The sequence below is a fragment of the Rhincodon typus genome, chromosome 5, assembly GCF_021869965.1.
Source record: "Rhincodon typus isolate 14 chromosome 5, sRhiTyp1.1, whole genome shotgun sequence".
Taxonomy (NCBI): Eukaryota; Metazoa; Chordata; class Chondrichthyes; order Orectolobiformes; family Rhincodontidae; genus Rhincodon; species Rhincodon typus.
The window spans coordinates 68,774,318-68,800,412 of NC_063336.1; the positions used below are offsets into that span (position 1 = coordinate 68,774,318).

At 40.0% G+C, this 26,095-nt stretch overlaps 1 protein-coding gene across 1 annotated transcript in view; it reads left to right on the forward strand.

Annotated features, from left to right (window-relative positions):
* LOC109932756 (low density lipoprotein receptor adapter protein 1-B) overlaps positions 1 to 4,661 on the forward strand; it is a 57,341-nt gene extending 52,680 nt beyond the window's left edge. Inside the window, exon 8 of the mRNA XM_048597289.1 lies at positions 2,637 to 4,661. Coding sequence (XP_048453246.1) covers positions 2,637 to 2,700 — 64 coding nt within the window. The 3' untranslated portion in view covers positions 2,701 to 4,661. The remainder of the gene's footprint in view (positions 1 to 2,636) is intronic.
* Positions 4,662 to 26,095: the final 21,434 nt, after the last annotated feature.

Consider the following 26,095-nt stretch of genomic DNA (forward strand, 5'->3'; position numbering starts at 1 on the left):
TAAGCCTCGAGAACTAGCATTGGAGACATTCACAGAAGATTTACGAGGATGTTGCCAGGGCTCAAGCCCGAGTTATAGGGAGAGTTTGACAGGATAGGACTTTATTCCTTGGAATGTAGGAGAATGAGGGGTGACCTTATTCATGAATATAAAATCATGAGGGGCATTGATAGGATGAATGCATATCGTCTTTTTCCCAGGGATGGGGAATTGAAAACTAGAGGACATCGGTTTAAGGTGAGAGGGAAAGATTTAAGAAGGACTTGAGGGGCAACTTCTTCACGCAGAGAGTGGTGTGTATATGGAATGGGCTGCCAGAGAAAGTGGTCGAGGCAGGTACAATAGCATCATTTAAAAAAACAGTGTAAAATACAAGCCACTGCTAAACAACCCACAAGCATGGAAAACAGCTGAATAGAACAGCTGCAGAATGCTACAGATCATGATTACTGATGCTCACAACTGCCATCACAAATATGAGCCAGAAATTGTATGCCAAAAAACTTTGTATTCAAACTTGACCACAACACTAGAACGAGCCATTATCATGAAACAATAGAAGACCAAGACCAAGAAAAGACAAGCCCTACAGGAAAAACTGACGAAACTTACACACAACGACAACACAGACCGGGCAGACACTTGGATAAGGAGCCTATCTGACCGGCCACACTCAGACATTGAAAAAGCCGTCCTGGTAGGTCGACTAAACAAAGGCTTCACCAGAGGCACGCTGATGATGTTACCTGGTGTGGTGATGAAACATCTGTAAACAAACTTACCAGCTCCACGAGCAAGTCAACAACCACATTTTAAAAACTATTTGGACGGGTACATGATTGGGAAAGGTTCAGAGGGATATGGACCAAATGTGGGCAATTGGAACGGAGTGGGCATCATGGTCAGCATGGACCAGTTTGGGCCAAAGGGCCTTTCCATGCTGTATTATCTATGACTCTAATGAGAAGTGAACTAATTGAAATATACAGGATTCTTAGGGGACTTGATAGGGTAGATATGGAAAGTTTGTTTCCCCCTTGTGGGAGAGTCTAGGACCAGAGGGCATAACCTCCAGGCTGATACTAGTTTATGTCCAAAAGAATCTTGATTGGTAAAGGAAATTGAGGTAAATTAGAAGTTATTTGCACTGAATTGTGTGATTAATGATTGAAGATATATAAACGACAGTGCAAACTGATGCATCCATTGGGAGTGAGGGCCAATGAAACTGTAGCAATGGTCTTTTGAGTCACACTGCCTTGGAACCTGTCTCCTTGCTGGGAATAGGGATTGAGAATGTTGATCATTCAAGCTAAAAGAAGTACAATTGAAACACAAATTGTTAAATTTTAAATTTGGTTCAGGTAGCTATATGCTTGGTGGTAATACACTCGCTTCTGAACCAATAGGATGTGGATTGTAGTCACACTGTAGAGATTTGAGCATAAAGTCTAAGGTGACACTCCACTGCAGTATGAGGGAGTGTTACATTACAGACATGCTGTCTTGCAGGCAAGATGTTGAATTTAGAATCATAGAATCATACAGTACAGAAAAGGTTCACTGGTGCATCAAGTCTGTACCACCAAAAGTACACTGAATCTACACTTGTCCCACTTTCTAACATTAGGCCCAGAACCCTCCAGATTATGACACTTCAAGAGCTCATTCAAGTACCTTTTTTGTTTTTAAAAGGTTGTGAGGTTACCTGCCCCAACTATCATCCCAGGCAGTGTATTCCAGAAACCTCCTGTGCCTGGGAGAAAAGCATTCCCTTAAGTCTCCTCTAAAACTCCTACCTTTCACCCTAAAAGTGTGCCGTCTTGTTATTGAGCCTTCAGCTAAGGAAAACATCCCCTTTCTGTCCACCCTGTCCATGACACTGATAATCTATTACATCTCTATCAGGTCCCCCTTCAACCTCCTTAACTCCAAAGAAAACAGCCCAAGATTACCCAGCATCTCTGATATGCTCCATCCCAGGCAACACTATGGTGAGTTAACAAGGTGTAGAGCTGGATGAACACAGCAGGCCAAACAGCATCAGAGGAGCAGGAAAGCTGATGTTTCAGGCCTAGACCCTTCTTTAGAAATTCTGAATGAATTCAGAAATTCATTTCTGAAGAAGGGTCTAGGCCCGAACCGTCAGCTTTCCTGCTCCTCTGATGCTGCTTGGCCTGCTGTGTTCATCCAGCTCTACACCTGATTATCTGGTCATGCTTGTGGGTCCTTTCCGTATGAAAATTGGATATTGAAGTTCCTACATTACAACCTAGATTAAACGCAAAATACATTTTTGGCTTGGAACTGCACTGGGAAATCCTGCAGAAGATGCCATGTAAATGTGAATTTGTTTTTTTTTGTTTAAATTGATACAAGTATGTTCAATTTCGGTGTTTGATTATTTCAATGACTTGTTTTATGTACATGGCTTCAGGATGCAATCTAGCATCTTAAAGGGTATTAAATAAGGCTTAATTCAATTCTAATACACAGGAAATTGTGGGCATCTCACATTTCTGACACACACTTGCAGTGGAGAAAGTTCCATAATGGCAGTATGAATTTGTAAATTGACCTGAACATAATGGTCTTAGTAAAAAGAAATGAAATTATCGCTTTGTTTTTTATTTCAGATTTGCAAAATCTCGATCAAACATACGGTGCAAGAATGTCTCAGTAGATCTGCAGGACTCTTGAGTAGAAGAGGCCCTCCTACGATCGCAGACTCAAACAAAGTGTGGCCATGACCTACAAACTCGAAGTCTTGTCACCATGCCATCTGGTTTAGGCAAAGCAACCACTCACTTTATGATTGAGATGGGGCATTCTAATCGCAGTAACTTTGGCTTGGTTTTGGAACATGCTGAAAGGACAGAACTGCAGAGAAATGTGCTGCTTGTCTTTAGCTAACACCTGCTTGAAAATCACCATTTCCTCTGATTTGCATTAACAACAATGAGGAAGATTTGTTTTTGTAACAGTATGTAGATTTGTTCTATGATTTTCATGGCACAATTGTTTCTATCTCATTTCTGGAGCTGTTTTATATTAATTGACAGAAATTGCTTGATATTGGAGCTGTAGACTAATCATAGCATAGTTTGACAGGGCTATCAGGAACTTAGTTGGCCTTGGTCTTGTTGTTTCTGAGCAATTCCATGTTCTTCTAAAATTAGGGGCATTTTACCAAACAATTAACAAACTGTCACACATTTGGCTGTCTCTTGCAGATTCACCAATGGCAGGAAGGTAAGCAGATAAACCTGTAAATTAGGGCCATGCCTTGCCTGCCAGCTCCCTCTTTGGAAGGAGGGGGTGGGGGTGGGGGTGATGTTGATGTTGGGTAGCGTGTCTGCTTATGGCCCAATTGAGGTGCTAGGTGAATGACTGACTGACTGACTAAATCCCATTAAGGGTTTCATTCCATTGCCACAAGATTTAAAGGCAGCTTAGGTCTGCAGCAAACATGTAGCCTGTCATGTTTAACCAGGAAGGCTGCTGGTCAATGAAAAGTGGTGAGGGACTGCCTCATTCCCAGACCCCATGCTTTTTATTTCCCCACGTCCACCTGTACCCATGCCCTATCTGAAAAGCAGCCATGCCCCCTTCACCAGGGCCTGTCAACCCAAGTAAGACCCTTGACTTAGCTGAATGTGGAGGTATGCATGGTTCTGTTTTGTGTCAGGCCTTCTACAGCACTAGCTGTAGCCACCAATCCCAGTGTGGCGCAAAGTTACTGCCACCCATTTGGGGACAGATGGAAGCCCTGACTCGTACTAATTAAGGGCTATCACTCAAAAAAAAAAATTGAAGTTGAGTGAGCCAGTCAATTGGAGCAAAGCTGAGCTTCAGAACTTAGGCTACAGTGTGGGAAGCCGACTCTCAAATCAGTGCAAAGAATAAACTCCAATGGAGCTGTACGATATACATGTAATGGCACCGTTGTAAGGGATAGTTTGAACTTTAACAAGATAGTTACTGTGAGTATCATTGACAATTAATCCGCTACCTCCTACCATACTGGAAACCAGCCATTATAACTAATACCTATAAGAGTACGTAAAGAATCCACATGTAACACACAGCTACTAAGTGGCAAATGTATCAAGGTCTGCTGTAAAGGATCCCAGCCTTTCTTACTACTTGTTTTTCTAATCTACAAGTTGTGGCTACAGATTGCTGATAAATTTACTGCTCCAGAATGCTTGGGAATTTGGGAAATGTAGTTATTTATTAAAAATGAATGCAGCTTTATTTCTCAGCAGAAATAAGATGACTCTTGAATTGATTTCTCTGTGTTGAAAAATGTAGCCTTGTATTTAGAATATGTATATTATCAATACTCATGCCTTCACGTCACATGGAACAGAATTGTTGGTTAGACAAAGAAAACTTAGAGAATTGTTTTTATTGTCTTTTGGATTTTACATTTAAGGAACTGATGTATTACTCTGAAGTTAGGTGTCCTCACTAAAAGCGAACAATTTTAAACATTCTGGTATGTAACAGGTCAATTTTGGAAAGAACCATGATTTTTAAAAAATTTGAATTTGAAGCAGAATAAAAATCTTTTAAAGCGTAATTTTAAAATATTTTTACTGCTTCCCTATGATATAAGTGGCATCTAACACAATTAGGATGTTTATTTTAACAATTATCTAAAATACTACACTAGTATATAACTAAAATATTATTGTCAAATAAATTTGAAAATGAAATAAAAGAACATGCTTACATGCATTATTCAGAACTCAATGCTGCAACCCCAATAGCTGTGCTATCTTAATTGTGAATTTTAAGGGTGACAAGAACTATTGTTTTTTTACAGAATTAAACAGGGTGGCACAGTGGCTCAGTGGTTAGCACTGCTGCCTCACGGCGCTAAGGACCTGGGTTCGAATCCTACCTCAGGTGACAGTCTGTGTGGAGTTTGCATGTTCCCCTCGTGTCTGCATGGGTTTCCTCTGGGTGCTCCGGTTTCCTCCCGCAGTCCAAAGATGTGCAGGTTAGGTGAATTGGCCATGCGAAATTGCTAATAGTGTTCAGGGATGTGTAGGTTAAAGGGATAGGGGGATGGGTCTGGGTGGAATGCCTTCAAAAGGTCAATGTGGACTTGTTGGGCCGAATAGCCTGTTTCCACATTGTAGGGATTCTGTGATTTTCAGTGACTGTAGATCAACATGAATGTCTCCTTTTGTATTCATGTTGAGCTTTAAATTTTGAAGAAAATTACTTTTACAATTGAAGGAAAACCCTGATATACCATGAGTATCAACTGGAGCTAGTATACATAATAGATCCACAATTTAACTGGAACATACACAATAACAATAGTTGTGAATAGTTTTGAATTACAACTGTACATTTTAAACATTTTAAATTATTCTGGAAATGCTGCAGATTTTTAACTGACAACAACTATGCCGTAAGATAAACTGTTATTTTACAAAGATGTAACTTTACTGACCAATGCTGCTGTACTTAACAAATCTAGAACTCCTTTAAAACAAAAACTAAAGAATGGCACTGGACTGATGTGCTTTTTAAAAGATATTTTGTTGTAATATAATTTTGAAAAGAACTGTATATTAATATAAAATCTATTTTGACCAGCCTTCATTGTATTTAAGTAAACGGGGTTGTGCTATGTACTGTACTTGGTTTGGTGATGCAGTGTGGGTTTGGTATTTTATACTGGTACATCAAAAATGTTGGCAATGGTGACTTATTGTTTATTTTAGAAAAAAAAAACAGATTATGAAGAACACTCAATATATGTAAATGACAACAAAACTCATTTATTCATTGTTAAACTTATCGACATTTTATATTATAATTTGTTGCCATCTAGAACTACTGTACTTAAACCATAATAGAACTTCACTCAACTTCTAGATTAATTAGCAGCATCACTAATTAAATTTTTTGTTCTTTGACTTGTGCCATTTCAACTGCAAAGTGCTTGTTGAAATATATAAACATTGGATCTGTATAATATTACATAGAATTATTTTTTTTAAAAAATGAAGCTTTACAACGTGATTGAGAGTTATTCAGCCAGAAATGTTGAGAGTAAGTGCTGATAATAGTGACAAACTGAAGTTTCTACTTACTGGTATCTATGCAACGAATTGTTTAATTCGATATTTCTGCTTTTTGAATGCAGCCTGCAGAAGAATTCTGTTATACAGCATCTAATTTGGACTACTTTGCACTGTAATCTTTTTTGTAATACAACACTGAAACTCACGTCAAATCAGCTTTGCAAATGCTGCTTTAATACTACCATTTATGTGTCTATGCTCATTCTGAATACTTTAAAACTTCCCAACCAGCTCTGTCTGTCTGTTTAGTTAATAAGTAGAATTATCATGTAGTTCAGCTCAATGTGAAGTCTGGTGACTCATGGGATGATATGTAAATACAATAGGTGTAGTTTACTGGCAGCATTCTGTAAAATTCGGAAATTTATCAACACCTAATAATAATTCACCATTTGATATTGTTGTATTCAGATGACTGTCTACACTACTGAATTTTGGATAAAATATGTACCATAATAAAATCACCAGTGCTTTTTATAATTAATATATCTGTAATAATAAAAGTCCTGACATTTATCATACCAGAGGGTTTTGTCTTGTCAGCTCAATGGTTAGCTGCAAGGTAGGGAATGAAATATTATCATGACATTTCATTAACACTGACTGCACACATTCTCTGAGTACTTTTCAAAGGTGGTAGAGAATTCACAAAGTGAAAGGAAAGAACAAATGAGAATCAGAGGAGGATCTTTAGCAGTGATTGAAAGCGAAGAAAAAGGTGATGATGTTGAGTGAGAGTTCGAGTGGAAACAGGAAATAGTAGAAAGAGCAAGTCAGCAACAATGAAGCAGAGAGGACAGAAAGTGAAAGACAGACCAGAAGTAGAGAATCTGAGGCTACAGAAAGTTGTACATATATTACAAGAGTGATTGCAGACATTGGAGATTACATTATGGGAATCCTGAATGTAAAAAGTTTTTAGTTCATTCTTTCAAATGTGCTAAAACTTTGCAAGCTTAGCAAGAGCTTAGTGCTTTGGTGATGTGAGTCTTTGTATGGATGAGAACACAGGCCAGAACTGTCGGAGTGACATTTTATCAATGTGATAGAACGAAGGAGGTAAGTGAGGAACGCACTGCAAAAAGAGGTGATTAAGATAGACTAGTGTTTTCAACACTAAAGAAAATGACCAAAGAGGTTAGCAATGTTGTATATGAGAGAGAAAATATTCTTAGTTATGCACCACGTGATGGAGAATGCTATCCTTGAGATCAAGTGGTACTCAAAGTACTGCATGCTTTGAGAGATAGTTGCTCCAAGTAGAAGGTAAGTAGAAATGAATGACTGGTGCTTTCACTGAAGGCTGGTAATATTTATTAAAATGGTAATTCCAAAGAAGTGGAACTTGGGGTGTACATTGTAAAGACCACTTTTACTTTTTTGACTGGACTAAAAATGGGGAAAGGTACAGCTTTGAACCAAGAAAACTGAGGGAGAAGCTGTTGGAGTTTTACTGGAACTCATTGTAGATACTAAACACAATGTGCTTGAATAATGTTTGTGGAGAAGGATGCTTGATCTACTGGCTGAGTGTGCATTTGTGTGTATAAACTAGGGGCAGTTTCGACCAGAGACATTTCTTTGATTTCAATTGACCAGTTGTTGTTGGTTCAGGAACGCTCAGTACGGTTACAGCCACTTGATTAGTTCTGGGCAGGTGGCGCAGGCTTAGGTGTGGATGACGGAGCAGAAGCATCCAGAGCATGCTATCTCCCTCTTGTGCGGAGAAGTAACAGAAAATCTTTCAACAGCTGTCCTCACTCTCAATTTCTCTATAAACTACTCTTGCTGAAAGAAAGAGGGCCAAAAACACTTTCAGTGACACAAAGGGGGAAATTTTCAACATTGAATGAAAGACTGAAAATCAGTGTATCCACCATACATCACATACTCAGAATCAAAAGGAACTGAAAGAGAACAGCTCATCAACATTCGAATTGGTGCAGCTCTGGCTTTGTTTCTTCCTTCACCACCCATATGCTTGTGTCTAATATCAGGTGTGTGTGTGAGAGAGAGAGAGATTTTTAAAAACTTAAAACTCTAGCCAGGTTATGAGTCAGGTGCAGCAGGCAGTAAAGAACGCAAACTATGTTGGCCTTCATAGTGAAAAGATTCAAGATTAGTAGCAAGGGCGTCTTGTTTCTATTATACAGGGTATTGGTAAGGCCACACATGGAATATTATGTGCAATTTTTGTCTCCTTATCTGAGGATGTTTCTGGTATAGAGGGAGTGCACTGAAGGTTTACCAAATTGATTCCAGGACTGATGTATGATGAGAGATTGAGTTGGCTGGGATTGTTGTCACCGGAATCGAGAAGAATAAAGTTGGGGGTGTGTGGATGATCCCATAGAATTTCTAAGAGGACCAGACAGGTTAGATGCAGGAAGGATGCTTCTGATGGTGGGCAAGTCCAGAAGTAAGGAGTTATGGTTTAAGGATAAGGGGTAAACCTTTTGGGACTGAAGGGAAAAGAAACTTCTTTACTCCAGGGCTGTTGTGGAATTCACAACCACAGAAGATGGTTCAGGCCAAAACACACTTTTTGAAGAAGGAGGTAGATAGCTCTTGTGACTCAAGGGATCAAGAGATATGGGAGAAGGGCGAGATTAGAGTATTGATCTTGATGATCAGCATGATTATAATGAATGGTGGAGCAGGCTCAAAGGGGTCGAATGGCCTACTTTTGCTCCTAGTTTGTTTGGTACGTGGTCACCAGGAAGGCCATGGCACAATGGTATTATCGCTGGCTTAGTAATTCAGAGACCCAGACTAACATTCTAGGGGTTTGGGTTTGAATCCTGCCAGGGCAGATGGTCAAAATTTGAAAGAAAATCTGGAATTAAAAGCTCACCTCATGGTAACTATGTAACTATTGTGAATTGTCACACAAAACCATCAGGTTCACTAATTCCCTGTCGGGAAGAAAATCTGCCATCCTTTTCTGGTCTAGTCCACGTGTGACTCCAGAATCACAGCAATGTGGTTGTTTCTTGACAATCCTCTGAAAAGGCATTAGCAGGCCAGTCAGTTCAAATAGTAATTAGCAATAAATTTTGGCCCACATCCGTGAATGAATGAAAAAACCAAATTATCAGACTATTATTTTTAAAATGTTGCTGGGCATAATTTATGGAAATGGGGAGGCCAATTTGCCACAGTGATAGCATTTTTTGAACACGTAATTAACTGAATTGCTACGTAAAAGCAAGGTGTTTTGGCATTTGAATTTTTGACGTCTTTATGCCATCACTATACTTAATCAAACCACTAGATGGAGCAATTGTTACACACAATGTAACCATTGCCATCAAAGCCTGAAGCAAATGAGCCATTGTCGAATAAGATGACGCAAAACCATCAACGTCATTGACTTCATTAAGTCCAAGGCTGTTTACTTTCATTAACACATAGATCATGATCACCGAGTGATCAAAAGGGTAAATTTTCAGCTTCTAAATTTCACATACAGTATTAAGATAACTGACCTGAAGATGATACTAGCATCACCCACTTCAGAATCCATATCTTCCAATAAGGATAAATTATGCATGATTTTAGAGATTTCAGTGGTCTGGAAATTATAAGACTGAAAGCACTATGTATAATTAATCAGTGGATAATTTGGTAAATGTGAAGTACTTCTGATGCTGGAGAAACTCAGCATGCCTGGCAGCATCTATGGAGAGAGAAACAGAGTTAACATTTTGAGTCCAATATGACTCTTCCTTGGAAATGACACAACGAAACACGGTAGGCTTATATTAACCAAAAATCAGCTAAGTGTCAATTTCGGGGAGCTTCATGGACGGCTTCACTCCATGAGTCCTAGGAACTATTCTGATACCATTCTGAGGAAGGGTCACCGGACCCGAAACGTTAACTCTGTTTTTGCCTTCACAGATGCTGCCAGACCTGCTGAGATTTTCCAGCAACTTTGTTTTTGTTCCTGATACCAATCTCTGTAGCTCACCTCTTATACATGCATTGTGTCTATATGGCACATGTTTGTACTAATATGCTATCCTAGAAGCAGAAGTACTCGCCACTGACAGGACCTCCTGGGATTTCCATCACAAACGCCATATTTAAATCCCCACTGTTTACCAGGTCTCTCACTGCCAAGCAGAAAAAGCTCTCACAGCACGCGTAGTGGGAGGGAAACAAAGACAAAAACTCCTGAGGGCACATGGCTGACAACTCATTGCAAATAGAACCTCACATTTATAAATGTATTGCAATCTTATTTCATCACTTGTCTGATCAACTGTCATTGAAACTGCAGCTACAAGAATCAAGTTTCAGAAAAGATTTACAAGTATGTTGCTGGGATTGAAGGGTTTGATCGACAGGTAGAGGCAGAATAAGCTGGAGCTTTCTTCTCTGAAACGTCAGAGGCTGAGGGGTAACCTTATTGAGGTTTATAAAATCATGAGGGGCATGTATAGAGTGAATAGCCACAGTCTTTTTCCTAGGATAGGCGTATCCAAAATTAATGGTTTAAGGTTTAAGGTGAGAGGGAAAGGATTTAAAAGGGATGAACATAGAACATAGAACATTACAGCGCAGTACAGGCCCTTCGCCCCTTGATGTTGCGCTGACCTGTGAAACCAATCTGAAGCCCATCTAACCTACACTATTCCATTATCATCCATATGTTTATCCAATGACCATTTAAATACCCTTAAAGTTGACGAGTCTACTACTGTTGCAGGCAGGGCATTCCACGCCCTTACTACTCTGAGTAAAGAACCTACCTCTGACATCTGACCTATATCTATGACTCCTCAATTTAAAGCTATGTCCCCTCGTGCTAGCCATCACCATCCAAGGAAAAAGGCTCTCGCTGTCCACCCTATCTAATCCTCTGATCATCTTGTATGTCTCTATTAAGTCACCTCTTAACCTTCTCTCTAACGAAAGGGGCAACTTTTTCACACAGAGGATGGTGCGTGTCTGGAATGAGCTGCCAGATGAAGTGGTGGAGGCAGGTACAATTACAATATTTAAATGGCATTTGGATGGGTACATGAATAGGAAGGGTTTAGAGGGATATGGGCCAAATACTGGCAAATGGGACTAGGTTAATTTAGGATAGCTGATTGTGCAGACAATTTGGACCAAAGGGTCTGTTTCCATGTTGTACAACTCTATGACTCCACACAGGCTGCCCTATCTTAGAGCCATTCTTGTCTAATGGAGTGTTACTTTTCCCCTAATATCCAGTGTAGCATTACATCTGGTTATTGTTCACTTCTACATTTGGAAAGCCTTCAAACCTTTGAAAGCATTAGCTTTTCTTGAAAAACAACAAAAGCAAATAAAAATGAATACATAAGAAAATTATGTTGTGCCTCAGAACAGACAGAGACTACGTGCCTTTTCAGGAATGACAAATTTACATTCGAAGAGTGGTCTCTACACCCAGTTCACATCTACTGGAATCTGATGTCGACTGGCTTATTGCACTAGATTCTGCACTGCACGTGCCGATTTTGCCTGCTGTGGTTGTGCAAAACACAGTATGTTCAGATTATGCAGTACACTCTGTCTGGAGGGTACTGTGAAGGCCTCCCCCTGAGACTGGTTCAAGTCTTGGAACCTCATCTTCAGGAAGTCTATTGTCAGCCCTGAGGGGACCTTCAGCTGCCACTTCTTCATGTGGAGACTGTTCATCTGCAGTTGGGCATTGCTGCAGGTCCTGGGCTTGATGGCATAGCTGTACCCTCGATTTCTCTGTGCCTTGGTAGCACACGGCTACATCAATGCTGTGGCTGGATCCATTAGTCATGGTTCCAAAGACCTTGTGCAACATCAAAAACAAAACAGTTCCTTAGTAATGTGAGCAGTCAGCGGTTGCATCACACAGTTTAATGTAGTTTACATTAAATTGGACATGAAGTACTCAAAGAAGAGAGCCATGGAATGCCTCCACATGTACATTTGATGAACTGAACCTTATTCTGATATATAAAAACCAAAAGAACTGCGGATGCTATAAATCAAGAACAAAAACAGAAGTAGCTGGAAAAGCTCAGCAGGTCAGGCAGCATCTGAGGAAGGGTCACCAGGCTGAGACGTTAACTCTGATTTTTTCTTCACAGATGCTCCCGGACCTGCTGAGCTTTTCCAGCTACTTCTGTTTTTGTTCCTTATTCTGATAAATGTAGCACAAGCCATGCAATGCACAGTGGGATTACTGAAATCTTACCCCTGACAACCCACCTACATTGCCCAAGAAAGGTAGCATTTCCGGTAAGAGCAGGTTGGTGAATGCTTACAGTTCAAGGATGAAGGAAATCATCTGTGTATCCTTGTGCAGCGTATGAGACCTTGGATTGTCTTTGTGAATTTTTGCCCACAGATGATACTTTTAAGGTTGCATATGATTACTTCTGATTAACAGAGGTTAATGTGATCAATCTGTAATGAAATGGTCAGGGTTACTTGTGATCAGGACTTGCATCCCATTAGGGTGGTCAGTGCATACATTTCACATATAGAGTGCTGTGATTACAGATGTCTTTAACCTGTACTATGTAAGTGACTGAATAATGCAATTGCTCCTAGAAGGGTCTCACATTGCTGACCATTAGAACCCACATGCTCATACAGTAAGGAAAACATTTAATATGCCCAACCTGAGTGTGGCTGCAGCCATTTTCTATTTCCATTGTGCATTTGAGGTTCAGATAAAGATGTAAAACAACACAGATTGTGCTTGGCCTGTAGGCTCAGCCTGGTAATCTTCACCATGTCCATGACCCTCAAAGCCCAGAAGAGCAACAGGAAGCTGGAGCTCAGACGTTAACATCGGGATTATCATTGTTTAGTTTCTCTCCACCACATGGGAGATTTGGAAATTGCATACAAGTGAGGCATGATTAGGTATAGATGAGATATAAGTGCATGCAGAGAGGCTCCTCACCACTCACTAGTATGGTTCTCATTTTGCCATTCAAACCTTGGTTGGAAAATCAGACACTTTTTCTTGGAGTTGAGAATTTTACTTTTCTGATTTCAGCATGTTTTTCCAATCAACTTGCTATTGGCCACAACATTCAGAGGTTGGGAGTATTCAGTCCAGTATTTAGCTTTCCTGTTCAGCAAGGAGCACACTTCATTCCCAACAAAATCAGAACACACCAAACAGGGAAGATATGAAACAGGGCAATCAGTTGTTGGAGAAAAGTAGACAAATCCTGAAGTGAACAAAATGTGTAAAGGTTGAAACAAATAAAACCCTCACAAGATTTCATTGTCAAAGACTGAGGACAGATTCAACATGGATTTATGAAAGAGAAAGCATCTTTGAAAAATCCATTAAGAGTTTTTGAGTTGTAAGTAGTAGGGTAAATAAGGCGAAACCAGTGTGTGTAATGCATTTGAATTTAAAATAAATGAAGCTTGACCTTGGGAAATAAGGCAGGGCAAGTGACTGAAGTGTTAGTGAGGGAGCACTTTAAGACCAGTGATCATAATTCTATTACTTTTAAAATAGTTAGGGAAAAGATAGGCCTTGTATAAAAGGCAAATTTTGATGGTGAGAGATGTAAACTTTCAAGAGTTGGTTAGAGTAGATTGTTTGCAGGTAAAGGGAGGACTGGCAAGTGTAAGGCTTTCAAAAGTGGGATAACGAGAGTTCAGAGACATTATGTTCCAAATCGAGTGAAAAATAAGGAACAGTGGATAAATAAAGATATTAAGTCTCTAGTCAAGAATAGGAACAAGTCATATATTAGGTATAGACAACTGACATCAAGTGAATCTCTTGAAGAGCTTAAGAGGTGTAGGCGCATTCTTAAGAAAGAAATCAGGAGGGCAAAATGGGGATATGAGATAGCCTTGGCAGATAAGGATAATCCAAAGAGATTATACCGGAAGATGGCAGAGGAGTAGGACGCTTCTCCTGGAGCTTGCCTGGTCCATCTGTTTCTTTATCCTTCCTTTTTCTCTCTGTGTTTTTTTCTCCTTGTCAGTGCAGAGCCAGTGAGGTGTCTTCCCAGCACAGCATGGGAGTCTTTTGGCAGCCCATGATGATGTCTTGGCAGTCTGTAGTGGTCTCCAGGCCTGATGTCCAAGGTGTTGGCAGTCAGAGCGGGGCCCAGTACATACCCGGCGACTGGAGACTGTGAATAGGTCCTGCGATCGATCCTGCCTGGGAGTATTCTGGAAGCAGCAGCAGTGGCAATGTCATTGCAGCCCAATGCAGCAAGAGTGAGCGGTGAGGGAGATTCCCCAGTGTCTGCAGCGATAGCAAGAACAAACAGCTGAAGTCTCTCGCAGAGCGAGCTAAATAGAGGAGATTGGGACCCCAGCAAGCACTCATCAAAGACAGTTGAACTTTTAACATTATTCCTTTATTTTTAACATTATTCCTTTATTTTTCCAGTTTATATTAAGAAGGGCTTTATTGTTACCTATTGCCTTATTTCTTGATTTTCTACTCATCCTACGAAGGTCTGTAATACTTAAATTTTTAACTTTGTTGCTTTTGCTACTTTGTGCCTGAGGGTTTTGTACCTAAGATGGTGCCATGTGTGACAACATTAGACACTTTTCACTTTACACTTGTATTGCTGTACTTTAGTACACATGACAATACAATCAAAATCTAAATCAAGTAGATGAAGAGCACTGGGGAGAGAATAAGATCAGTGAGGAGAGAACCACAGGAAATGGGAAGGATATTGAATGAATATTTGAGTCAGTTTTTACTGTGGAGAAAGAAATGGAGGCTAGGGAACTCAGGGGAAATAAATATTGATGTATTGAAAACAGCCCACATTACAAAAGATGAACTGCAGGAGGTCTTATAAAGCATTAAGAGGATAAGTCTCTGGGACCTAATCAAATGTATCCCAACACATTGTGGGAAGTTAGGGAAAAAATTGCGGGGCCCCTAGCAGAGATATTTGTATTATCTACAGCCATAGCTGAGATGCCAGAGGACTGAAGGATGGCTAATGTTGTGCCTTTATTTAAGAAAGGCAGTAAGGAGAAGCCTGGGAACTATTCACCTGTGGGTCTAACCTCAGTGGTGAATAGGTTGTTGGAGGGGTTTCTGAGAGATAGGATTTACATGCATTTGGAGAGGACTGATTAGGGATAGTCAGCATGGCTTTGTGCATGAGAAATTGTGTCTGGAGTTTTTTGAGGATGTAACCAAAAGGATTGATGGGGACAGAGTGGTAGGCGTTGTCTATATTGACTTTAGTAAAACCTTTAACAAGGTTCTGCATGGTAGACTAATTAGTAAAGCTAGATCACACAGGATTCAGGGAAAGCTTGCCAATTGGATACAAAATTGGCTTGATGATAGGAGGCAGAGAGTGGTGGTGAAGAGTTGTTTTTTTGAACCGGAGATCTGTGACCAGTGATGCTCCACATGAATTGGTTCTGGGTCTACTTTTGTTTGTCATTTATACAAACAATTTGGGTCAAAATTTAGGAGGCATGGTTAGTAAGTTTGCAAATGACACCAAAATTGATGGTATAGCTGACAATGAAAAAGGTTATGTAAGAATACAAAGGGATCTTGATCAATTGGGCCAAAAGGATAAGGAGTGACAGATGGAGTTTAATTTAGATAAATGCAAGGTATTGCATTTTGGTAAAATAACGAAGGGCAGGACTTATACAATTAATGGTAGGGCCTGGGTAGAGTTGTTGAACAGAGAGACCTAGGGGTTAAGGTACATATTTCTTTGAAAGTTCCATCACAGGGAGGCAGGGTGGTTAAGAAGGCATTTAACATGCTTGCCTTCATTGCTCAGATCAATGAGTGTAGAAGTTGGAATGTCATGTTAATGTTGTACAGGCCGTTGGTGAGGCCACTTTTGGAGTACAGTATACAGTTCTGGTTGCCCTTGTATAGGAAGGATATTATTAAATTTGAGAGGGTTCAGAAAAGATTTACCAGTTGCTAGAACTGGACGATTTGAGACAAAAGATTGATTTGATAGGCTGGGAATTTATTCATAGGAGCGTAAGAGGTTGAGGAGTGACCATATAGAGGTTCATAAAATCATAATGAATAGCAAAGATCTTTTCCCTAGGGTGGGAGAGTTAAAAACTAGGGGGAATATTTTTAAGGTGAGAGGAGAAAGATTTAAAAGGGACCTGAGGGGCAACTTTTTCACACAGAGGGTGGTTCATATGTGGAATGAATTGCCATAGGAAGTGGTAGATGCAGGTACAGTGACAATATTTAAAAGACACTTAGATAGGTACATGAAAGGAAAGGTTTAGAGTGATATGGCCAAACACAGACAAGTGGAACTAATTTAGTTTGGGAAACTTGGTCGGCATGGACGAGTTGGACCGAAGGGTCTGTTTCTGTGCTGTATGACCCAATGACTCAATGACTAAAGTATATTACATGACATGGTCTCAATTTCTCAAAGTAATTAAATGCAATAAACAACATTATGAAGTTTATTATCTTTGAAATCACAGTTTATGACTATTTTAGACACTCCCAAGATATGCGCTCTTTTTACACTCTCTTTATAATTTTGCTAGATTACAACAATGGCAAGACTTCAAAAGTACTTCATTGGCTGTTATGTGTCATACAGACATAGAATCATAGAGTTATATACCACAGGAACAGTCCCTTTAGTCCAACTCATCTATGTCAACCATGAATCCTAAAATTATCTAGTTCCAATTGCCAGCATTCGGCCCATATCCCTCAAAGCTCTTCTTATTCAAATTCTTATCCAAATCCAGATGCCTTTTAAATGTTGTAATTGTACCAGCCTCCACCACTTCCTCTGACAGCTCCAAATGTTGCCCCTCCGGTCCCTCTTTTCCCTCTTACCTTAAAACTATGCCATCTAGTTTTGGACTCCCTAACCTGGGAAGAAGACTTTTGCTAATCCACCTATCCAGCCCTTTCATGATTTTAGAAAAGTCTATAAGGTCACCCCTCAGTCTCTGATGCTTCAGGGAAAAAAGCCCCAGGCTATTCAGTCTCTCCCTATTGCTCAAATCCTCCAATCCTAGCAACATTCTTGTAAACCTTTTTCTGAACACTTTGAAGTTTAACAACATCCTTTGGAATGTCCCAATTTTGTGAAAGGCATTACAAAAATGCAACACTTTAATTAATTTTTTTACAATATGTATCAAATTAATATTCTCTTACTGTTTCTGAAAATCATGGTTAAGTTATAGGCTTTCATCTATATATATCTGAAGATGTTAGAAGAATATTCTAGCTTCTATAAATCACAATACTGCAGTTGTTGCTGCTTGTTTCACTACGTGAATTGAATGAGGAAGTAGAATGTACAGAAAAATGATATTCAATGCACGAAACTCATTGATTAAGTGAAAAGGGTAACACTTGTCCTCCATATTTAACAATCAATATATTTTGAATACAGTATTACATTACTATTTTTTAAGCATAATTTTTTTACATTCTAGAGAGCAGTATTACTTCCTTGGATGTCCCTAGCAGATTGAATCCCATCAGAGATTATATTAAATATTTCACGAAGGATGTTGTCAATCTGGATCCAGCATCCCCTCAATATCAACCACAGTTGTCAATAAAAATACACTTCTCATAACGCAACAACAGGTCAGACTTACTGGAGTAAAAGCCTTACTTGGAGCAAACCTTATTGTACACCTTTAAAGGTCAGATACAAACAGGTAATTCTTACTATAGATATGATGCTGCTTGGCCTGCTGTGTTCATCCAGCTCTACACCTTGTTATCTCAGATTTTCCAGCATCTGCAGTTCCTACTATCTCTGAGGTAATTCTTACTGCCAGGTACTGACATCATCAAAGACCCCTCCCACCTAGGTAATACACTCTTCCAACCTCTTTCATCAGGCAGAAGATACAGCAGCTTGAACGCTCGCATCAACAGGCTCAAGAACAGCTTCTTCTCTGCCGTTATTAAACTGCTGAATGGACCTCTCTAACTTTAAATAATGTTGATCTTGCTAATGTTGATCTTGCTTTGTGCACTTCCTTGCAGCCGTAACCTTGAATGCCTCGCTCTGTCTAAGCACAGTATGATCTGTACATCTCTGTTTGCTATGATCTGCCTGTACTGCTCACAAAACAAAGCTTTTCACTGTACTTAGGTACATGTGACAACAATAAATCAGATCAAATCAACTCAAATATTATGAAAGCATAAATAATGAGAATTATGTCACAAGTCACAGTTCCATCTCAATGCGCTGAAGTATTTGGGTATAGATGTAATAGCACAATGTTCAAATTCTGCCCCTCCCAGATAAAGAGGTGTGTCGATTTTAGATGGTAATTTGAGATCCTGTTCACAGTTAACATCACAGGAGAAAATGTTTAGAATAATGACAAAATGCTGGAAAACACCATAAATTGGCAAAATCAATCACATCAGTGTGGGATGTAAGTCAATTGTTATAATCAGCAACATTCTAGCACAGGCTCCTGCAGTGAGATTCAAATATTGATGTTGTTAAGATTTATTTAACAAAAAAATGACTGAAGTTCAGATTTTCCATGTAATATCCCCTGTGGGTGGTTTCTTATTGGAAACACCTGAAAAATTCACCTTATCTTTTTAAAATAGTTTTCTTATATCTCTGTAATAATACATGTGCTAATGCTTGAACCATTGGCCAGATATTACTGTTATTATTATTAACATATTAATGCTTTTGTAAAATTTGTTTACCACTTATTTTAACGAAGACATTTATTGTCTTGAATTGCAATTTCATGTAAAATAGCAGCCAAAAGAGTGCTGTTGATGCCTATTTGGCACCAGCATAAGAATAGGCATTTCTAGGCCAATACTGTCTTAGTTTAAAAATGTGTTTTTAATCTAAATAAAATTAAGATTCATTTTCATAATTGTAGCAAACAGATAACATAGCAAATTGAATTCCATCTCAAGTAATTTAAATTAAAAGAGATGCCTACAGGCAATACTTTCTGCTCAGTGGTGTGCGCAACAGTTCATCTGTTGCTATCCGGAAATATTACATTTGCATCGGCTGTAAAAAGACAAGCCACTTCAGCTCTCTGCTGTCTCTGTAGATACTCTGTGATAAATGATAAGAAGTGGTCAACACATCTCAGAGCTGCATAATTCACTGATAATTTAACCCAAGAATCAAACCTGGATAGCATTTGGAATGGTTTGCCGCACAGTGAAAGAAACTGCTTGTATTTACATAACCAAGCGTAGGCAGTGGTGTAATGGTATTGTCACTAGTCTAGTAATCCAGAAGTCAAAGCTAATGTGATAGGGGGCATGGGTTAGAATCACACCATGACAGATGGTGAAAATTATTTGCAACTTAATGCAAATTTGATAAACCAGCAGTTTTGCACTTCCATTATCTGTCAGACTATACCCTTGTAAAAGTCTGCTCCATTATTTCAGCAGTGTTGTGATACTTTACCAATGTGCTTTATTTTAATGTGTGATTCTGAATGAGTGTGCTAGCAGACTATTTAACTAGAACTAGCATCACAACTGAACCTGATCATTCTCTCAGTTGTTATCTGGCAAGCACTACTATGAATAACAGTTTTTATTCATGAGTATGACCCATTCCAATGTGCTCACAATATACTTTTGAAATCTCCTAGTTAAATAAAATCTCTTCTTAATCAAGATCCCTTAAGAATGTTGGAATTGTTTCATGACATGCGTAAGATTCCAGCTCTATCAATTCACCACAACCTAAATTAGATGCATGTTTTATAAACTGAGAAACTTTCATATTATTCTATGACGCAAATTATCAGCAATATGTTTAGCCTTGCCTTGTATGGCTCTTCCACCAAAGTTGTACAAATGACTGAGAGAATCTCCAAGGAAACCTGTCCTGTCCTTTTTGCAAATTGTTTCTTGCTTATGCTTTATTACTTTACAATTCCTTCTATGTCCACTAGCAACATTCATTTATTATGCCATGAAAGTGAGTGATACCTGCAATTTGTTTAGATCTATTTCAACAGCAGTAAAAATGGCAGAGGCCATAGATTCTATTTTCACTTTTTGGCTCTATTTGTGCATTAAATTGCTGGCATTTTAAGCCTTGAACAAAACATATAATACTTTTAATTGGCTAGAGGGCACGCTCTGTGTCACATGCAAAAGTAGATCAAGCGGTTCAGATAGAATAGAGCCCTATAAAGGCAATTCTTTCAGTACGGGCTGACATTCAGCTGACTTTCATGATATAAGCTATGATTTACTGAGTTTTCATTTTTGAATCTCATTTCAATTGTTACAAATTATAAGAAGTTTATGTTTTGGCATTGCAATTTAGAGTAAAATGGAAAAATTAAGGAGGCCATGTAATACGTTCTGAATTCTGCCTGATAAGCTTAGTGTAAGATGTTCACACCTCTAGCCAATGACAACAGCTTTTTTTCTGACTGTGGGTAGACCATTAGTCTGAAGTTTCACAGGGTGGTTTTGGAATGTCAGCTTTTATGGATGATTGCACTTTAAATTATCCATTTAATAGAGTTAAAAGGATAGTACAATAAATTTACTACCTAGATACAAGATCCATGTGATTCTGTTTGCTGAGGCTTGGGCTTTGAGAGTGGAAGAGTCCATGACAATCCTTGTAGTGCCAAGTTATAGGGTTTGTTCAGATATCCCTAAAATTCAGAGAAAGGGAATATGTAACATTTTGAATACAGAGATAGAGAGAACAGAGTTATTGAGGCAACTGAAACGTAGAAAATGCTATCATTAGTTACTATGTGGGAGGAAGGTGAGAGTCCAAGGCCAGACTTTTTTTTCCTATTCATTTGTGGAATGTGGGCGTCGCTGACTGGCCAGCATTTCTTACCCATCCCTAGTTGCCCTTGAGAAGATGATGGTGAGCTGCCTTCTTGAACTGCTGCAGTCGTCCTACTGTGGGTTGACCCACAATGCTATTAGGGAGGGAATTCCAGGATTTTCATCCAGTGACAGTGAAGGAACGGTGATATATTTTCAAGTCAGGATGGTGGGTGGCTTGGAGGGGAACTTCGTCTTGGAACTATGTCTGCTGCCCTTGTCCTTCTTGATGGAGGTGGTCGTGGGTTTGGAAGGTGCTGTCTGAAGATCTTTGGTGAATTTCTGTAGTGCATCTTGTAGATAGTACACACTGCTGCTATTGAGCGTTGGTGGTGGAGGGAGTGGGTACTTGTGGATGTAGTGCCAATTAAGTGGGCTGCTTTGTCCTAGATGGTGTCAAGCTTCTTGAGTGCTGTTGGGGCTGCGCTCATCCAGGCAGGTGGACAGTATTCCATCACACTCCTGACTTGTGCCTTGTTGATGGTGGGAGGCTTTGAGGAGTCAGGAGGTGAGTTAATCACCACAGTATTCTTAGCTTCTGGCTTGCTCTTGTAGCCAATGTGTTTATGTGGTGAGTCCAGTTAAGTTTCTGGTCAATGATAATACCTAGGATGTTGATAGTGGGGATTCCATGATGTTAAGTCCACTGAATGTCAAGAGGTGGTGGTTAGATTATCTCTTATTGGTGATGGTCATAGTCTGGCATTTGTGTGGCATGAATTTCACTTGCCACTGGTCGGCCCAAAGCCTGGATATTGTCCAGATCTTGTTGCGTGTGAACATGGACTGCTTCAGTATCTGAGGAGACATGAATAATGCTGAACATTGTGCAACCATTGGCGAACATCCCCACTTCTGACCTTATGATGGAGGGAAGGTCATTGATGAAACAGCTGAAGATGGTTGGGCCTAGGACACTGCCCAGAGGAACTCCTGCAGAGATGTCCTGGAGCTGAGATGATTGACTTCTAACAACCACGACCATCTTCCTATGTGTCAGATATGACTCCAACCAGTGGAGAGTTTGCCCCCGATACTCATTGATTCCAGTTTTGCTAGGGCTCCTTGATGCCACACTCAGTCGAATGCAGCCTTGATATCAAGGGCTGTCACTCTCACCTTGCCTCTGGGATTCAGCTCTTTTGTCCATGTTTGAACCAAGGCTCTAATGGGGTCAGGAGCTGAGTGGCCCTAATGGAACCCAAACTGGGCATCACCGAGCAGGTTATTGCTGAGCAGGTGCTACTTGATAGCACTGTTGATGATACCTTCCATCACTTTACTGATGATTGAGAGTAGACTGATGGGGTGGTAATTGGCTGGGTTGGATTTGTCCTACTTTTTGTAAACAGGTTATACTTGGGCAATTTTCCACATTGCCGGGGAGATACCAGTGTTGTAACTGTACTGGAACAGCTTGGCTCGGGGAGTGGCAAATTCTGGAGCACAATTCTTCAATACTATAGCCGGAATGTTGTCAAGGCCTATAGCCTTTGCAGTATTCAGTGTCTCCAACTGTTTCTTGATATCACGTAGAGTGAATCAAATTGGCTAAAGACTGATATCAGTAATGCTGGGGACCACTGGAGGAGGCCAAGATGGATCATCCACTCGTTACTTCTGGCTAAAGATTGCTGCAAATGCTTCAGCCTTATCTTTTGCACTGATGTGCTCGGCTTTTCAAACATTAAGGATGGGGATAATTGTGGAGCCTCCTCCTCCACTGAGTTGTTTAATTGTCCACTACCATTTCTGACTGGATGTGGCAGAACTGCAGAGTTTAGATCTGATTTGTTGTTTAGGGGAATGCTTAGCTCTGTCTATCACTTGCTGCTTTCGCTGTTTGGTGTGCAAGTAGTCCTGTTTGGTGGCTTCACCAGGTTGATCCCTCTTCTTCAGGTATGCCTGGTGATGCTCCTGGCATGGCCTCATGCACTCTCCATTGAACCAGGGTTGATCCCCTGGCTTGATGGTAATGGTTGAGTGGGGGATATGCCGGGCCATGAGTTTATAGATTGTGCTGGAGTACAATTCTGGTGCTGTTGATGGCCCACAGTGCCTCATGGATGCCCAGTCTTGAGTTGCTAGATCTGTGCGAAGTCTGTCTCATTTAGCACGGTGATAGTGCCACACAACATAATGGAAGTTATTCCAAATGTGAAGGCTGGACTTCATCTCCTCAAGGACTGTGCGATGGCCACTCTTACCGATACTGTCATGGACAGATGCAACTGCAGCTGGCAGATTAGTAATGATGAGGTCAAGCATGTTTTTCCCTCATGTTGTTTTCCTCAACACCTGCCGCAGACCCAGTCTGGCAGCTATGTCCTTTAGGACCCGACCAGCTCGATCTGTAGTACTGCTGCCGAGCCACTCGTGGTGGTGGACATTGAAATCCCTCATCCAGAGTACATTTTGTGCCCTTGCCATCATCAGTGCTTCCTCTAAGTGTTGTTCAACATTGAGGAGTACTGATTCATCAGCTGAGGGAGGACGGTATGTGGTAATCAGCAGGAGATTTCCTTGCCCATGTTTAACCTGAAGCCATGAGAATTCATTGGGTCTGGAGTCAGTGTTGAGGACTTCTAGAGTAACACCCTCCCACTGTATACCACTGTAACACCACATCTGCTGGGTCTGTCCTGCCGGTGGGATAGGACATATCCAGGGATGGTGATGGTGGTGTCTGGGACATTGTTTGTAACGTCTGATTCTGAGAGTATGACTATGTTGGGCTGTTGCTTGACTAGTCGGTGAGACAGCTCTCCCAATTTTGGCACTAACCCCCAGATGTTAGTGAGGAGAACTTTGCAGGGTCGACAGGGCTGTTTCTGTCATTGTCTTTTCCGGTGCCTAGGTCGATGCCAGGTGAACCATCTGGTTTCATTTCTTTGAGGCTTTGTAGCGATTTGTACAACTGAGTGGTTTGCTGGACCATTTCAGAGGGCAACTGAGAGTCAACCACATTGCTGTGGATCTGGAGTCACATGTAGGCCAGACCAGGTGAGGGTGGCAGAGTTCCTTCCCTGAAGGACATTAATGAAGCAAATGGGTTTTTCCAACAATCAGCAATGATTTCATGGTGATCAGTAGATTCTTAATTCTAGTCTTTTTTGTTGAATTTCCCAGGTTTAAACAAGTTTGGAATATTAGCTTAATTTTGACTAGAAAGATGAATCTTCACCATCAAGAAAGTCAGTCCTGGGTTTAGAGGCTACCTAGTTGGCAAGGTTAAAAAGTGTAGGCTCTGTAGCTTTGGACTGGTTCTGGGAGAATAACACGTCCACTTAAGGGACATTTATATCTGTGGAGGGGAATTTTTGGTCATTTTAAAAGTTAATTCAGGGAAGCTTTTCTATAAGGAGGAGCAAATTACTGCAGATGCTGGAATCTGCACTGAAAACAACAAATACTAGAGATCACAGCGGGTCAGACAGGACCCATGGACAAGACAGCAAGCTAATGTTTTGAGTCTGGATGACACTTCGTCAGACCTGAAGTGAAGTGTAGAGGAGACAGTGTGTATGCTTTAGTTTGGGCGGTGGTGGGGGGAGTGTGGGGTGTAGAGTGATGGGGGGAGAAAGGGTGTTGATAGTTCAGATTAAGTGATTGGGATGTGAGAATGTCAGAACAATGGTGGATCTTCCTGTCAGACTGGGAAGAACAGACAGTCCTACTACGGTTGGGAGGAGGGGAGACAGGACATGGTGACAGAGACTGTAACAAGTAAAGCTAAAAAAAAGGGAAAGAATGGAAGTTGGTTTATAATTTGAAGGTGTTGAACTCAATATTAAATCCAGATGGTTAATCTGGATTTTAAATTGTGTTCTAAAAAAGTATTTAGTCAATATTGTTACTTTCTGTTTGTTTCAACAAAAACCTTAAAACGTGCAATCTTGTCATGTGATCCTTTCATTAAGTCACTGGAAATTTAAATATCTTTTCAAAACTTATCACTCTGTAAAAGGTTTATAGTAATGTGTAATAATATATACCACCTGTAGCTTTTAAAGTCTTTAGCACCTTCTTAAAATTGGCAATTGTGGAAAGATTACAAAATTAGAACGCCATTCATCATCATTCATCATCATCCTTTCAATGGGGCACCCCAAATACATGATCGGTGTGCTACACATATCCTCACTTGAACTAAAGAACCTTAAATCCTAATAGTGGACAAAAAGACTAAAGAGCCCCCAAACCATCTTCTGTTTATTAAGACATTACCCCATTTTCCAGAATATTGTGCTCTCCTTTCACTAACTGAATAGTTTTGAGCATGCATTAGGAAGCAAGGGATTGAAATCATCCTAATTACTTTTCCCTTGATGCAAATTAGTATGAACAACCCAAATAAGTATTTTGTGTAGTCACTACAGAAATGGTAATCCTTCAGGTACGGTGATGTACAATTTTAATCATTTTAGGTCCTGCTCCAATTGGTCCAAATTTGGTTTATTTATAAAGAAATGTGAAATGAAATAATTCAAGGTGCTTTGAATCTCCATCTTACGCCACTTTTAATCCACATTGAATGTTATCTTACTGCTTTGCATTATTTTAAACCTTGTCAATAATCACAGCATGATTTTCTTAGCATTAGTGCTTACATCTATTACATTAAGTTAACTTTTAATTTTCTTTTTGAATCTCTTAAATAATTATGGAACCAGTTGAAGGCAAGCTGTTTTTTTTAAAAATATGTTCTTGCTGATATTCTTTCAAGTCACACTAAAATTTATCCATCATTTGTTACCTCATGCAAGCTCTCAAGGCCCAAAATCAGTCAAAACGGACATAAGACATCAGAACATAGCAGTCAAGCAGTGTGGGTGGAAGTCTGGTCTCCACTTCTGCTGGCGGTCATGGTGCTAAACATAGGAAGCCTACAGGGCTGTAAGACATTCCATCCATATCAAAAGGCCCAAAAAAGAAGGTTCATGATTATCATTGTGTGCAAAGTGTTATTAACCGACATGTTATTTTAATTTTTCCTTCTATAACTAACATCTAAAGTTGATTTTTAATATTAGCCAGAAAAGACTGGGATTCTGCAAGTGATTCACAGTGCACCAAGCCACACTCCCTAGCACCTTCTCCTGCTCCAGGAATTGACCTTGGCGACAGCAGGATTGGGATCGGGATTGTCCGCTGATTGATCAAT